Here is a 17,839-nt window from a genome sequence, read left to right on the forward strand (position 1 = left end):
CATTCCTTCTTTAGTCAAAAGACAACAATATGAAGCCGGCCTTTTCTTCTGGCAAACAATTGATTAGCCTGCATAATTCACAAGCTTTTATTGAACATTAGCTTCCATAGCTTGACACACATTTTATTTGGCTACAAATTAGTCAGACTAACAATCGACAAACCAGCTTGTAATGGCCTGAACTCAATCACCGAATAGTGTAGTTTGAAATCCACATATACTGGCAAAGGAAATTTTCTTGCAAAATACAAGGAAAAAAACTACAAAGTTCACACCAATGAACCTAGTAGTCTCCATTTGCCATCAACTTTCATGATCTAAGAAAACAATTATAACGAGACTCATGCCTCTGAATCTCAGATGCCCGTTCAAGTATAGTTGTGCTGCTTGTGCACACCCTATGCATGGACATCAAGCTTTCAATAGCCTCAAAAAAATTCATGTTAGATGAATGATATAATTATTCAAAGACAAACATATTCATAGTCCTTTTAGTTCCAATATTATCCATAATACTCTTGTATACTGTCTGCCACACAAACTTACAAAACTTGCAAAACTTGACGAGCAAAAATAGAGGCAAAATAGGGGCTGCCCCACTCTCTTACTCTACACTCAGAACAATTTTCATGAACTCATAGACAAAGTAACTAAGTGCAGCCGAAGGTAAGACCTGCAAAGTCCGAAAAGCTGAATTAATTTACACAAAAAAGACATTTAAACTAATATTTGTCAGAATATAGTATCAACAGCTATGAGAAACTAAAATCGATAGAAATCTCTTTACATTAAAAAATAGATAAACAAAAGAATCTCAAAGAAGAATGTTAAAAACTAATTTATTAGGAATGCAAAATAACCAGGAAGCAAAACCAAAGGGGGAGGGGGGATGAACAACTTAGTCAATCTCTTGGTAAATAAGAGAAAATACCAGGATGAACTTGTCACCAGCCAAGCACCAGAAACTAGAGAGCTTGCCAAGAAATCAAAAAATGAAGAAAAGAACGAAGACGTCTAAAGATTTTTCATAGAAAAAGTAAAGGAGAAAGGCTACTCTACTCTCAACAAAACAGTCTCTTGAATCTTCAAACTATATGGAGATGCATTGCATCTATCTTTATGTTTCGTAAAAAAAATATTGATGTAAACATACTGATGTAAATATGTTGAAGATTATGAGTAGTAAAAGTAAAGGAGAAAAGCTACTCTACACTCAAGCAAACACTTTCTTCTTCAAAATACAGGGAAATGCATTGCATCTTGATGTTTTTATTTCACGACAAGAAATATTTCATGTAAACATATTTAGTATTCTCTGTGCAGTAGTTTTAGGTTGATCCTAATATCTGAATATGATAACAATGGAATAAGAATCAACCTGAAGCATACTAGGAATAAGGCCTGCATAGAGTGCACCAACACCACCTTGCTCCATTATCTTTGCACAAGTTGCCAATGCATTCAACCTTGTCTCAGGTCCTTGCATCTGAAGATGTCTACGAACCACTTCAAATGGATACGTTGCAGCCTCAGCACATGCACCAGCTATGGCACCATATAATAGAGTCCGCATTGGACCCAACTCCAACTGTTCTAAAGCATTTGATTCTTCTTTTCCTGCTGCCTGCATGAGACGGAGCCTTTCCTTGCCTTCTGGTGAGTGGAGAAAAGTTGATTTTAATATATCATAGACACCATAAAACACTGCACCTGAAGGTGCCATGCTTATAATAGCTGGTAACAAACCCTTGTATAATGAAAAGAAACCCTCTGTCTGAACCATGTGCCGGCAAACCCCAATAACACCTCCTAGTACTTCACCACCTGGTGCAACCATCTTCGTGCGGATCTGAAAAGAAGGAAATATAGCTAAGATTTGAGTGAAAGATCCTGTTCAATATAGGAGGAAATACAGGTATAAAGATATCAGAAAACAAAACAATTTTTGCACTAAGTTAAGAAGGACAACAAAGAAGACACCAACATCTTGGTATACATGCCAGTTACTGTGCTGAGAATCATCCCAATATTGTTCCTGGTTAGAGCTCCAAATGGCAAAGTTTTATAACTTAACTTTACAAGCATTGTTACTCATGCTTTCAGAAGTCAATGTTAGTAACGATAATTTTTATTAACAGCATGGAAAACCTTGGAATCATACAAGCTGTTGCATCGCAATGAATAAGAGATCATCCCAATGGTTTTACCAAGCAACAAACTAGCTGGGTTAAATTCAATAGCAAGATGCCCATGATATTTCCCAATAAAAATCAAGGTTGTCTTTAATTGAATATGACAACCTTTGTGTAATTGTTCAAGTTAGATATTAGTACAAATGCATACAACTGCCGCCGAAAGTTTACACCAACAAAACGGGAGTGTATGAATGGCTGATTATAACTTTTCGAGAAATACGTTTATTTTAGTACAACACAAAATAACTCTTCATATTCCACTTACTTATAAGTCAGACACTAGTTAAAAGTGTTGTAAATTAAAATAAAATTAGTCAAGACATATTGACTTTATACTTATTACTAACACGTACCTTATAACTTAAATGTTAAGTGTAAATCTTAGTTATAAATATTACACATTATACTCCCTTACCTCTTTAGTACAGAAACTTCTGTGGACCAAGAGGCATGGTAAACAGAATTGTAGTCTGCTCCTTAGCTGCACAATATTGCAACTCTATCGTCAGCTTCAATGGAGAAAAGTGGCATTGCATGCTGCACCTTACTCAGCCATGAAACTGCACATATGTACCAAACGTGGATTTCTGTCATTAATAACCCTGCCCAATATGCTTCTGTGTAACCTCCCAGTCAGAAATCCTCTCCTCTTCCATACTCCAAGGTAATATTTACATACCTTAGAATTCTATTGGCTGCCATCCAATGATCAGCCTTATGGGCTGTCATGAATCTAGAAATGTAATTTATAGTGTTACCCACCCATATAAATGGGTGACCCCAGGAGAAAAAATTTCTCCTAAGATGTAGATTTCCAACCAACAGCCTCACATGATCCTCAGTTAGTAGCTTCTCAGATGCTTCTCACCCAGTTATTGGTTAGCTCATCCATGTGATCACCGTGCTCTTCCGATTAAGGTTCCTCAAAAACCATGCGGTACCTCAGCCATTCTTTAGTACGAAGCACTTATATCCAATGTTTTAGGCATCTAAGTAAGGATCATGGGTTGAAATTAGATTATGGATCATGATGCTTGGATGTTGTACTTGTTGCCTTATCTCACCTTAATGCTTGGAAGTCGTATGCTAATTTTCTTGCAAACTTAGCACCCAACAATGCATTGACCAAGTAGATTACAGAAAAACTGAATGAAAGAACAGCTAGATTCTTAATTAGTTGAAGCAAATTTCACATTAGTCAATCTCGATCACGAAAACAGATTCTGCCCAAACAACAGCTCTTCATTAACATTAAGAACTTACTAGGGCTCTCACCCTGAGATAATGGCCCAACTGAGAAAATTACAAATTAGAATGCTTTGGATCCAATTTGGAATATCAGACCCTAGATCAGTCCTCAATCTTCTTGGCAGATCTAGATCTACAATGTCTTGATTTGTGTGGCTTGGGAGGTACTCCAAGCCCTAGGGTTCAGGATTTGGAGAGCAAAGCGCCACAAGGGTCACTTGTGGGCTTGGAACCCAAGGATGAGTTTTGCACCCAATCATGTTTGGGGCACTTCCAGAGGCATATTTCTACATGTGATGGCATGAGATGATACAGGGCTGAAAGGAGAATCTAACGCTTCGACAATCATCGAATTCCGAGTTGTAGAAGTGGAGAAATGAATTTTTGAAGTTGACAAATTAATTATTGGTTTTCAAGTCATGTAGGCTTGATGTAAATTACTCCAATAGATGGGTCTCTTCACTAATTCGTTGGAGCCCCTCTTTAGGCTATAAAAAGAGGGTGAAGACATTTGTTTTAGACATCCATTTTGTGAGACATTCCTCCAAGAATTAGCTCTGAAATTCGGATGCCCTAGCCACAGCAAGAAAGTGTCAAGGACAGCATGGGGGCAAGTCTGAAGTGGAGGCTGAGGAGCAGCGTGGAAGAGGTCAGTTTGAAAGCTGAAGTGCTGGGCTGATTGCGGACTGTCTTAGGGCTAAAGACAGGTCCGAAGAAGGCTGTTCTAGGGCCATAATTGCTGGGCAGATAGGCCGAGGAGCAGAGGGACAAGACAAGGCTGTTAGGTGACTGTTTGGGTTAGTTTTGGAGGGGAGTCACAGCTACAGCAAGCTGCTTTGCTAGGCCGCAGGCCATAGCAAGCAACTGGAGGAGTTTAAGGGCTGCATTTGGGAGGTTAACACGGCAGTGTGGCATGGTAGGGCCTTCACCAAAGTGGACCACAGCCCTAGAAGGGCTTATCTGCTGACTGCGTGGAGGATTGAGGGCTATATTGTGTGCCCTAACCAGAATTGCAGGAGCAGCAGTGCAGACAGTAGTGACAGCAGTGTTTTGTGGATGATTGTCAGTCAAAGGAGTTGACCAGTTTGGATCGTGATTGTAGCAGCCTGTTGATGCCATGTGGAGGATCTTCCAAGGAGGTGAAGAGTCTTCCTAGGAGCAGAATTGACAGTGACGTGATTGGGTTCCATTGATCTGACTGGAGGGCAGTGCATTGGCTACACAAAGTATTATAGAGCAGCAAACAAGAAGGACATTGTTGATGCGTGATTGGGTGAAGTTTGGAGCCTTATGAATATCTCTTTGGTGGACAAAAGAGGCTACTAGAAGCCAGATTAGAGCTCAGGTATTGGCCAGCCTAGAGAGCAATTTGATGAGCCCGTGTACATGCAGCAGAAGTGACTTGCAGCATTGTTAGGTGGCAGCCCTCTTGGAGTCTCGATGTGTAGTGGCCTTGATGGACTAAGGCACAACTAGAGAGCAGATTGACAACCGAGGTTCAGTGGCCAAATGGATTTGGAGCATTGATAGAGGCAGGAGCTGCAAAGGATATGTTGTTGCATGAGAAGTAGGAAAGAAAATAAAAGTATTGAGGAATCTTCTGTCAAAGATTCAGTTGATAATCCCACTGAGTTGAGAAGCAACATTGTTAATTTTAGGTATGTTCTATGCTTAGAGAAATTTATTTCAATTTTCACAGTTAGCTCAATATCTTTTCCAGATTAGCAATCACACCAGCATTGAAGTAAATTGCAGATAGAACATAAACATAGATCGCAGAAGACAAACCAAGACAAGAGGACACAAGATGTGGCGCTAGCCAGGGACAAACCCAAATGTGGGGAAACCCTTGATCAATTCTTCTTATATGTTCTTCAATAGTTCAGCAGAGAGAGAGAGAGATAGTACATTTACAACAGAAGTCAACACTTTGACTTATCTAAATAAGAGCATAGATCATCTGAAGTGAAAACTTCTTGATACGCAAAGAAATATATATATATATATATATATATATGATTAATTGACCAAAGATGATTGTTTACAGTGGGGGTTCCTGGCTTTGGGGAAAGGGCATGATCTTATGATCGTGCCCTTTCGTCTAATTAACCTAAAATTAAATAATAAACCTAAAATTTAAAATAATAAATAATTTTTACATAACATTACATTCCTCTCGAAAGAATGATTTGTCCTCAAAGCATACGTAACGACGGATGTTGTTGACAAAATGATTCATTCTCCCAAGAAGCGTCTTCTTCAGGTAAGTCCTTCCATTTGATCAGATATTCCTTGATTGTACGATGTCGAAGCCTTCTTTCTCTAGTAGATAAAATACCTTCTGGTTCTAGAATGACCCTTCCTTCATCATCCGGAGATGGAAGCATTGTTTGCGTTGATTGATTGTTGCCTAGTGCCCTTTTAAGGCAAGATACATGGAATACGTTGTGAACACGACTTGTCTCTGGAAGGCTTAAACCGTACGCAACTTGGCTAATCTTTTTGTTGATTTGATAAGATCCATAGAACTTTGGTGCCAATTTGTTTTTTCCTTTCTGTTTTAAGGATAATTGTTTGTATGGTTGGAGCTTGACAAACACCCATTCTCCGACTTCAAACTCTCTTTTGGTTCTGTTACAGTCTGCTTGTTGCTTCATGCAATTCCTTGCATTATTCAAGTTTTCTTTTAATATTTGGATGATTTTTGGGTTTCTTCTAGTTGATCTTTAACAGCAGGTATATTTGTTTGGACAATAGCTAGATCTTTCCATTTCGGGGGTTCATACCCATATAAAACTTGAAATGGCGTCATTTTTGCTGACGTATGATAAGTGGAATTATACCACCACTCAGCAAGATGTAACAATTGAGCCCACTTATTTTGTTTTTCTGTAGTGTAGCAACATAGGTAGGCCTCCAAACATTTATTGACAACCTCTGTTTGGCCATTTGTTTGAGGGTGATAAGCAGCACACGACTTGTCTCTGGAAGGCTTAAACCGTACGCAACTTGGCTAATCTTTTTGTTGATCTGATAAGATCCATAGAACTTTGGTGCCAATTTGTTTTTTCCTTTCTGTTTTAAGGATAATTGTTTGTATGGTTGGAGCTTGACAAACACCCATTCTCCGACTTCAAACTCTCTTTTGGTTCTGTTACAGTCTGCTTGTTGCTTCATGCGATTCCTTGCATTATTCAAGTTTTCTTTTAATATTTGGATGATTTTTGGGTTTCTTCTAGTTGATCTTTAACAGCAGGTATATTTGTTTGGACAACAGCTAGATCTTTCCATTTCGGGGGTTCATACCCATATAAAACTTGAAATGGCGTCATTTTTGCTGACGTATGATAAGTGGAATTATACCACCACTCAGCAAGATGTAACAATTGAGCCCACTTATTTTGTTTTTCTGCAGTGTAGCAACATAGGTAGACCTCCAAACATTTATTGACAACCTCTGTTTGGCCATTTGTTTGAGGGTGATAAGCAGAACTCATATTTAGGTAGGTTCCTATATGGTTGAACAATTCCTTCCAAAAATTGCCCTTGAACTTGGCATCTCTATCACTCACAATGACTTTTGGAAAACTGTGTAACTTATATATATTTTTGCAAAATATTTCAGCAATTTCTTTTGCTGAGTATGATTTCTTTATTGCCATAAAGTGAGCATATTTGGTGAGTCTGTTGACTACTACGAAAATCTTGTCCTTGCCTTCAGATACTGGTAATCCTTCGATAAAGTCAATGGAAATTTCTTCCCATTTCTGATTTGGAATGTTCAAAGGGTGAAGTAATCCCGGTGTCGTAATTTTCTCAATTTTATTCCTTTGACATGTGTCACATTCTGCTACATACTTCTGAATAACGCGACTCATTCCTTTTTAAAAGAAGGATTGACATGCATTGTAGTAAGTCTTAAAGAATCCTACATGTCCAGCTGACGGTGAGTCATGTGATTCCTTGAGTATCTTAAATTTAAACTTGGAATTTGTATTTAGATAGATTCTTCCCTTGTACCAAAGGATATCATTCTTCCACTCAAATTTTGAGTTGTTGGGAAGGTTATTGATTATTGTCGTTATTTCTGGATCCTTGGCATACTCACTTCGAATTTCGTTAAGCCACTCAAGAACAACAACCGAAATTGCAAGTAGTGTTGGTTCTTCATCTTTCCTGGATAGGGCATCTGCTACTACATTGTCTTTACCTCTTTTATGTAGTATTTCCAAGTCAAAAGCGGCAATTTTTTCAATCCATTTTTGTTGTTCTTCAGAAAGTATTTTTTGTTGAAGGAGATGCTGGAGACTGTTGTGGTCTGTTCGAATGGAAAACTTACTTCCCAAAAGATATTGCCTCCACTTAGCTAGTGTGTGCATGATAGCGAGCATTTCTTTGTTGTATGTGGATTTGAGGCGTTCTCTTTTGTTGAGCTTCCTACTTTCAAAAGCTATTGGATGTCCTTGTTGCATTAATACTGCGCTTATACCAAAACCGAAAGCATCACACTCAATGATAAATGGTTTAGAAAAACCTGGTGTTGCTAATACGAAAGTATTAGACATAATTTCCTTTAATTTTTCAAAACGCCTTCCTGCTTCCTCATCCCATAGAAACAAATTCTTCTTTAAAAGATTTGTCAGAGGTGCAGTTATATGTGCATAGTTTTTAATAAATCTTCGATAATATCCAGTCAAACCTAAGAACCCTCTTAGCTTGGATATATTGACAGGTTTGGTCCATTCTTTTATAGCTTTGATTTTATTAGGGTCCACCTTTACGCCTCCCTGGGATATAATGTGTCCAAGGTATTCTACTTCTTCCTTTACAAAGGTGCATTTGGAATTTTTTGCGTAAAATTGATGTTCTTTAAGTAGTGTAAGAACTTTGTCCAGATGTTGCAAGTGCTCTTTCCAAGTTTGACTGTAAATTAGAATATCGTCAAAGAATGCCAATACAAACTTCCTAAGATGTGGACGAAATAATTTGTTCATAGTTGCTTGAAACGTTGCTCGTGCATTGGTTAATCCAAACAGCATTACTTTAAATTCATAGTGACCTTCGCATGTTTGGAATGTCGTTTTTGGTATGTCTTCCAATCTGATTCTAATTTGATAGTAGCCTGATCTTAAGTCCAATTTTCAGAAGTATTTTGCGCCATGTAGCTCATCCAACATTTCGTCGATAAAGGGAATTGGGAACTTGTTTTTGATTGTTATTTTGTTGAATCCTCTATAAGCAATGCATAGCCTGAATGAACCATCCTTCTTCCTTACCAATACCACTGGAGCAACATAAGGACTTTTACTTTTCGAGATGATCCCACACTTTAAAAGGTCTTGGATTAATCTCTCAATTTCCGTTTTTTGGTGATGTGGATATCGGTATGGCTTGATGTTGACGGGGTCTGACCCTGCCTCGACTTCTATTGTATGCTCAATTTCCCTATTAGGTGGCATTTTCATAGGTAGGTCCTGAAATACTTTTTCATGCTTCTGAATTAGATCTTGTATCTCTGGTGACTCTTCACTGGTCATATTTGCAGATAACATTTCTAATTGGTGACATTGTACTACATAAGCAGGTGCTCCCTTTCGAATCATCTTCATCATCTGAGATGATGATACAATTTGATTCTCTGGTGCTTGGATCCGTGTAATTTGTACTTCTGGCCTCCCCATTTGAATTGTATAAATTGTACTTGATGGTTGGCGGCATAAGTACCTAAAGTTCGTAGCCATTGGATACCTAAGACTACATCTTCTCCTCCTAATGGTACCGTGAAGAACGGAGACTCTAAATTAAAGTCTTGAATCTGCAATTTGACCTTATGGCATTTCCCCACCTTTTCAATCTTCTTACCATCAGCTACCATCACTTTCATGTTTGGTAAGGGAAATGAAAAAATATTGAGTCTCTTTGCCACGGTTGCATCTAAAAAATTGTGTGCGCTACCAGAGTCGATGAGAACCACTGTGTTGTTCTTCTTTATGTGTCCTTTTAACTTTAAGGTCTGAGGTTGTGATATATTTGTCATAGCTGATAGTGACACTTGCGGAATACTTGTGTCATCTAATTCTGGTGAGAATTCTGGGGCATCTTCTGTTTCTTCTATGTCAGAATCTTCACTGTTTGAATCATTGGTTGCTTCACAATTATATAGGTTCTTTGGTTCTTTTCATTTAGCACATCTATGTTTGGGGTCCCACTTCTCACCATAGCGTTTGCATTTACCCTCTTTTATCCTTTGCATTTCCACATTAGATTTTTCATCTTCACGACGATGTGGTGGAACATATCTTGTATTATTTGAGTCCACATACTGGGGTATTCTTCGTCTTCAATATGTTTTTTCCGATTTTGACCAAAATATTTGTTCGAATTTCTTTTCGGCTATTTTTTCTTTTCATCTTGCTACTTCTATTGATGTAATGTCATGCATCTCAAGTTCTACTTGTAAATGGGTTTTAAGTCCCGAGACGTATGATTGAATTAGACGAGATTCTGATAACCCAGGTACTCGTGTTACTAAGGTCTCTCATTCTTGAGTGTATTCATTCACACTTCCTTTTTGTCGTAATTTGATGAGTTTTGAAAAGAACTCTTTTTCCTTTACACCTTGCAATCTTTTAAAGAATGCATCCTTAAATTTTCTCCAACTAATGACGTGTGTTGCCTTTTTCCACCACATATACCAATTATATGCTTCCCCTTCCATTTTCATGGATGCGTGCCTGAGCTTTTTGTCATCATCATTGATGTCATATATCTCAAAGTATTTTTCTGCTTTATTTATCCATGCAACATTGTTTTTTTCGTTTCCATCGAATTTAGGCATCTCGACTTTTGCCCTTCGTTGGTATGTCGCTAATGGTTGAGCGAAAAAAGGGGTGTTGATTGGTAAAGGTATCCCAAAGTTGCTTATTTGTAAGAGTTGCGTTACTCATTTCTTGGTGGGGTGTCGCCGATTTTTTTGGGGATTCAGCGTTTTCTCGAGAGTCTATTGATTTCGTTGAATCTGATGAGTTGTGCTCTTCATTTTCTTCATCTTCTTGTAGCAGTTGTGTGGGTGTATAATTCATCTTTTTACACATAAGTTTCAGCAATGTTAAGGTCTCTTTTTGATCCACTTCTGATTGGACACGTTGATGCTCCATCTTTATTTCTATTTGATTTGTTGTATCCTGAAGCCTTTTGATATCGTCAGCCTGCCCCTTAAACTTGATCTGGAAATCATCTAATTTTTTATTGACCTCATCGTTGTTGTTATTCATCTTATGCTCCATGTCAACCAATTTTTTTTGGAAATCAGCCATTGTCATTGTCGACATTGAGTGAGTTTGTGGGGGCGTGTATTTATCTGCCAGCTTAAAATTTTAATTAATTAAATATTTTTTAATTAATTAATTAAAATATTATTTTAATTAATTACTATTACTTACATATATGTAATTTTTTTTATTTTTTTTTACTTTTATTTTTTTTAATTCTATATAATTAAATTAAATATATGTAATTTGAATTTATGTAATAATTAACAGAATGGACAGTGACGTCCAACCACATTCCGTTTGACCGTTCCAAAAAACCCTTCGCGCGGATAGGAATGGTTCTGTTCGAGCGGATATCAACGTAGAGAGTTACCACGATTTACCATGATGGCAGTCGTAGGTCTTCCAGGCGGCGGTTGCACAGTAGTCGGACAACGGACAGGCGATGGGCAGCGGGAGCAAGATGCGAGCGGTGACTTAAGTCTTAAGATTGATGACCCTGCTATTCGAGTTATAACTGCAGGTTATCCGGATTGCCTCGACCGGCTATCCCTATTACCAGTGTCGGATATGCGACTTATCATTGCGGATTACTCTCCTTGGTATGTGATTTAACGGCCTACAGCATGCGAATTATCATCAAAGAAGATGGTATAGTCTGTTGATATACGTGAGGTATCGCCGGATAGCGCAGAGAACAGCGGGTGGTGGGGATGGTCAGCAAAAGTATGGATAGCCATGGGGAGCAGAGTATGTGGGCGTGAAATGTAAATGCGATGAGATGGAAGTGGATGCAGCAGCGGGTAAGGCAACTAATGGCAGTAGATCAATAGGGCCTGAGGAGCGAACGAGCTCTGATACCAGATGAAGTGAAAACTTCTTGATACGCGGAGAAATATATATATATATATATATAGATATATATATATATATATATTAATGATTAATGATTAATTGACCGAAGATGATTGTTTACAGTGGGGGTTCTTGGCTTATATACCACCATGGGCACCCTTTAGGGAAAGAGCATGATCTTATGATCGTGCACTTTCGTCTATAATTAACCTAAAATTAGATAATAAACCTAAAATTTAAAATAATAAATAATTTTTACATAGCATTAAAGTAAATTGCAGATAGAACATAAACATAGATCGCAGAAGACAAACCAAGACAAGAGAACACAAGATGTGGCACTAGCCAAGGACAAACCCCAATGTGGGGAAACCCTTGATCAATTCTTCTTATATGTTCTTCAATAGTTCAGCAGAGAGAGAGAGAGATAGTACATTTACAACAGAAGTCAACACTTTGACTTATCTAAATAAGAGCATAGATCATCTCTAAGAAGATGATACATGAGGTAGTTGAACTCAGTTGAAGACATGTTGCTTCAACTGATTCTCCAAGGTGACTCCATCGCCTTGCTGCACCTATTGTTGTGTTGCTCCTCATCATCATGCTGCACCTCACCATGCTGCACCCATCATCACTATGCTGCATCTCATCATGCTTCACCAATCATGACTGTACCATGTACTTGTTGCACCAAGTATCATTGCTGTCCCAAGTACTATTGTTGCACCTTGCTGCACCATGTACTTGCTGTCCCATGTGCCATTGTTGCACCATGCTTGCCACTGCTGTCCCATGAGGTATTCTTGCACCATGCTGTCACACTACTAGCATTGTTGTCCCACTGTTAGTGACTGTTGTTCCTATGATTGCTTGTGGCACCAAGCACCATTACCTAGTTGTCCTATTTACCTTGTTCCAACAAGCACCATTGCCTAGCTGTCCCACTGTAAGTGACTGCTGCTCCTATGATTGCTTGTTGTCCCATTTGTGTTTGCAGCATTGTGCTTGCTGCTGTCCCATTGCTATAGCAACCCAACATACCTTAAACTACCTTAATGACTAGTCAAGGTAGATGGTTGCCTCCTCATGTTGTTGTGAGTATATGGCAGCCCCTAACACTTCCACCTAGCCTATTTTGGAGTGGCTTATCACAGACCTTTGTTGCACACACACCAAGCACCTAGAATGCATGCTTCAGCTCACTGTTCGAGGTCCACTCCTATGCTGCCACGTAGGCCTGGTTAGGGCATCATTACAGTCCCATATCCAGCCTTCAATTCTGCCCAGATCTGTTGTTAAGGAGTGTGGTTGCCCTTTGTTAGGAGGCTGACCCTTCTTGCTGTGGTTCTGGGCAGTCTAGCCCTCTTTAACAACCTCGGCCTGCCCTATATGCTTGTGGCCTACTACAGCAAGGCATCACAAGTCTGCGGCTGCCTGTTAGGGTCTGCCTCCCCTCCACTTGGCCCTCAAACAGCCCAGAATTCCCCTTCTCTGCTTCAGCCTCCAAGAGCAGTCCTTTGGTCCTCCTCTCTACACTTTGGGCCCCTGAAAGACCCTCCAATCAGTCCCTAAATTCTCACGTTGTCCATGACCTCTTTAGGACAGCACCTAGGTCATGCGTAGGACTCCTTCCTTACTGCATCTAGGTTACCCTTGGGACAGCGTGGAGAATTAGGGCATCTCTTCATGACTACGGTTAGGTTATGTGTAGAAGCTAGGGCTAGGACTGCGGCTAGGGCAGATAGATTGGCCTCCTTTCCTCCTGCGTTTAGGGCTACTTCCTCCTAGATTTCTCTCACACTAAAACCCAAGACAAGTGGAGAGAAATCAAGAGTGAAGTGTGTGTGAAATGACTCTCAAGTCATCTCCTTTTATACTAAAACGTTGAGCACATGTGTGGGTTATTTGGTTGTTGGCCGACCTTGACGAATTGACTTATAACACAAATAAATTCATAACTCCATGAATACTTATCGGAATCGGATGATCTTTAGATCAATCCTACACCTCTCAATGAGAGGGATCCAAGAAAAATATCAACTGCCATAAATAAGATGACCTACATGGAGTTTGGCCCTAGTTGCCAATTTTAACAAACATCTAGAACGACCCAGGAGATTTGCATTAGATTATGTACATGTGAAAGTATATAATTAATTAGGGTTGTGTTTGTAGAAGTGAATCTTTCGAAGGTTTTGATAGCATGTTGGTTACCAATCAGTTTGATTGGGAGAGATTGGTCATCCTTGATCTGCTGGATCAAGGAGTGTTAAGGCTTTGTGAGTGAAGCATTGCTTGGAAAGACATTTGGCCAGCACTTTGTGTTGATGTCTGGGTCCCGAAATTGGAAAGGTGGTGTTGGTTACTAAGCTTTGTTTTGGATACACCTGAATTTCTTTTTTGGGTTGGTGGTTAGCAAATAAGCCTAATGGTACCTAGAGGGGTTGAAAGCTTGAGTCCATCTTAGTCCCACTCGGATAGATTGCCCTGGTCAAGAATCTAGTCTGTGGCATTGCGATTCCTAAATTGTTGAGAGACCAATGGATAGATTGCCCTGGTCAAGAATCTAGTCCATGGCATTGCGGTGCTTAAACTTCGTCATAGATGATGTGGTTTGAGATCTTCCATGTACTTCTTTGGTTATATGTAAATATGAATACCTCCCTAGTTAAGAGGGAGTGTAGGAATATGTAACTAGGTTCGGTCTTCATCATTGTAATCGAGTCAAATGTAATATATTTGTCAAAAGAAAGTGAAAAGAATTTTTATTATTAATTTAATTTGACTTATTAAAGCATGGTTTCATGCTTGGGTCAAATGTATAGGTCAAGCCTCCATTGTAGGCTTTAGGTTATTGTCAAAATAAATTGTGAAGACTCCTCCATCCATCGAAGTCTCCTTGCTGTTGAAAGGATCTCCATCAAGTCGAATTCCATAAGAAGATCACATGTCGGCCTACACAAATAAATGAATATACATGTCGGCTCAATAATACGCAGCTCTTCACTATGTTATGTCGGCCTATTTACATGGGGCAACCACTATATATATATATATATATATATATATATATATATATCCGCTTGGGTTCCTCGCATAAGACAGATCACAGAACTCGCATTATTTCAGAGGAAGTTTCAGAGATGACACAGGAGTTTCGGATCAGCATTTCAGAGCTCACATTTTCCGGTAATCTCAGGGCTTGGATGAGGGCAGACTTTTCTGTGATTCGAGTTTGGATGAGGGCAGATATTTCCGTGTTATTTCAGAAGTTCAGATAAGGGCATCAAGATGATCTCCATGATCAGTGTTAGGCCTCATCACACTAACCTCATCTCTATACAGTGACTTCATTGATGCTATTACAGTGATGCTTCCACAGGGCGTCCATGTCTCGTTGCTATGATGGATGGAGGTAGTCATGAGTCTAGATTGTTAGGGTTATGTTCTGTTAAATTATGGTATGTTCTATGCTTATAACAGTTTACTTCTTTTTCTTATTATATTCCATCGATTAGCAATCACATGTACATAAAGTAAAGTGCAGATAGAACATTAAACGATCGACAGAAAACAAGCCAAGACAAGAGACACAAGATGTGGCGGCTAGCCAGGGACAAACCCCACAATGTGTGGGGAAACCCTTTGATCAAATCTTCTTTTATCTTCAATAATTCAGCAGAGAGAAATAGTACAATAAATCTGATTCATATCAGCAGTAGCAAACCCTAGATCAGTAGCGTCAGCATTAGTGGCTTCATTATCAAACTAGGGCAGACCATATCTCACAAACCGACAGTCGGATTGACTTCATTCCACCACCAAAAGTTTCGGCTTCAAGAGGAGGTTCAGATGAACCTACAGCGCAGTTCAGATGAGATCTTCTAGGCCACGCAAGTCAATCTTTACTTCTGCAGTTGCAGCTTCAGTTTCAGCAGTTTTCGGCTTCAAACTAGGGCAGTCGATATCTTGTAAACCGTTCGTCGGATTGACTTCATTCCACCACCAAAAGTTGCGGCTTTCAAAGGAGGTTCAGATGAACCTACAGCGCAGTTCAGATGAGGAGATCTTCTAAGCCACGCAAGTCAATCTTTACTTCTGCAGTTGCAGCTTCAGTTTCAGCATTTTCCGGCTTCAAACCAGGGCAGTCGATATCTTGCAAACCGTTCGTCGGATTGACTTCATTCTACCACCAAAAGTTGCGGCTTTCAAAGGAGGTTCAGATGAACCTACAGTGCAGTTCAGATGAGGAGATCTTCTAGGCCACGCAAGTCAATCTTTACTTCTGCAGTTGCAGCTTCAAATTGCGGCTTCACATGTGTGAGAGAGACCCATTTCAGCGCAGTAGAGAAGAGACTCATATCTGCGCAGTAGAGAGAGAGAGATGTGATGAGATGAGTGATTCCAAATGAGAAAAAGTCCTCTTATATTTATACACAACGTTGGTGGGTGAATAGATGCGACTGTTGGGCTTCTGAGCCTACATGAGTTGTAGGTCGGCTTGATAATAATTCAATAATCAAAATAAATTCATATCTCCATGAATACTTATCGGAATTGGATGATCTTTATATCAATCCTACACCTCTCGATGAGAGGAATCTAATAAAAATATTATTAGCCATGAATAAAATGACCCACATGAAGTTTTGCACTGGTTGCCAATTTTAACATGTTCGTCTCATTTTCGACTCTATTGAAGGAAGAACTTATGTCTGGGTTTTCCCCTCGAGGGGGGTTTTACCCTGGTAGCGTGCCTATATCTTGTGATCTCTTCTTTTGTTGCTTGGCATTAATCTTGATGATCAGAAAAGATAACATAAGAAAACTAATACTAATAATGAAAACATCACAAGTTAATGTCATTAAGAGTAAAATCATATAACTGCCCCGTGTATAGATTTTCCAACATGAATGTCATGGAGTGTCACAGGTTCGTAATTGCAAAAGATTTCCTCACAGTTCTTTCACCCTCAGACCGAAAATATTTTATGAGTCCTTCTTCCACAGGGCCAAGATCAGGTCTGCAATTGGTTGCCACAGATCTGAAGTCTGTCTACAAAATGTGTTATAGATCCAAAACAAGTTCAAAGTTCAAACAGTGATCTGAGCTACAGGATGAATTTTACAGAGAGGTCTGAGCTGCTATAGGGTCTGATCAGCGAATTTGCAGGTCTGAAAAATTCTTATAAACTGAGTCTGATGAAGAGCCGAGTTGCAGCTATATTTATGGCCAAAATTGCAGAAGTATACTTCAGGTCTAAAGGTCACAGGATTTTGAATTACGCCAGAATTCTACAAGAATTATGTGCCTTATTACAAGGTCAAAAACATATTTGTTCTTCAGTGAATTCCAAAATTCCACCACAGAAAGGTCTGCTCCAAAATTTGTCCTTTTTTTTCAGAACCGAGATTATCTTTTTCTGATATTTCTTGACCGAAAAAACCGATGCACTGTTTTAGCTCCACGCTGGGGTATTTATAGTTGTTTTGGTGTGTTGTGAGGAGACACGACTTTTGACACTAAATCTGACCTATAGTTATCAGCCGACCTGAACAGAATTTCCAAATTTTAATTTTTTAATATGTTTTTGGCAGCCAATCTTAGCTACATCGTTATATATAGGACCAATTTTTTTTTCTCCCAAGCCGGATAACCAAAATGATATTAAAGGTGTTGTGAAATCATGAATATTGGAATGCCATTTTAACTTTGTCTAGCTGTCTTGTTGGATTTCTTTCTCAGGCAATGAATACATGGTAATGAATATATTCACAGTTCAAAAAAAATATGGGATAGAAACAACTAGGTTAACACTTTGATTATGATGAACAGTGCATCCACATTGCTCAGACATTAAGTCATTAACAAGTTTTATCCAGCCATTGCTTAATGCATTAGGTCTTGTTTTCACACAACATAGACTTAGGGTATCTTTTATGTATAGGCTAGGGTATGCTCCTACAAGGGTAAGCCTTAATGGTTTCCTCCCTAGGGTTTGCATTTAGGATTTCAATAAGCATTGTCAGGGTTTATCATCATATGCATGGACCATGCTAGGGTTTGTACTTAGGATCTTAGAGATAAAATTAGGGTTAGGGTTTTCTCAAATTAGGGTTTCACCATATTGACATCAATGACAACTTTACCAACAATCCCCCCCTTTGCCATTGATGGCAATATCTCACTTTGTCAATATTCTCTCCCCTTTGACATCAATGGCAAATGGGGTGTTTTTCCTGACAAAGTTTTATCAAGTGCTCCCC

At 39.1% G+C, this 17,839-nt stretch overlaps 1 protein-coding gene across 1 annotated transcript in view; it reads right to left on the bottom strand.

Annotated features, from left to right (window-relative positions):
* Positions 1 to 218: 218 nt before the first annotated feature.
* Positions 219 to 17,839, bottom strand: part of LOC149162777 (putative mitochondrial adenine nucleotide transporter BTL3) — a 126,163-nt gene continuing 108,542 nt past the window's right edge. Inside the window, exons 2-4 of the mRNA XM_089435279.1 lie at positions 1,981 to 2,035; positions 1,379 to 1,849; positions 219 to 673 (exon numbers count right to left, since the gene is read on the bottom strand). Coding sequence (XP_089291405.1) covers positions 605 to 673; positions 1,379 to 1,849; positions 1,981 to 2,035 — 595 coding nt within the window. The 3' untranslated portion in view covers positions 219 to 604. The remainder of the gene's footprint in view (positions 674 to 1,378; positions 1,850 to 1,980; positions 2,036 to 17,839) is intronic.

The sequence above is a fragment of the Pinus tabuliformis genome, chromosome 5_2 (assembly GCF_031772625.1).
Source record: "Pinus tabuliformis cultivar Carrire ecotype Pingquan chromosome 5_2, CPIR1, whole genome shotgun sequence".
NCBI lineage: Eukaryota > Viridiplantae > Streptophyta > Pinopsida > Pinales > Pinaceae > Pinus > Pinus tabuliformis.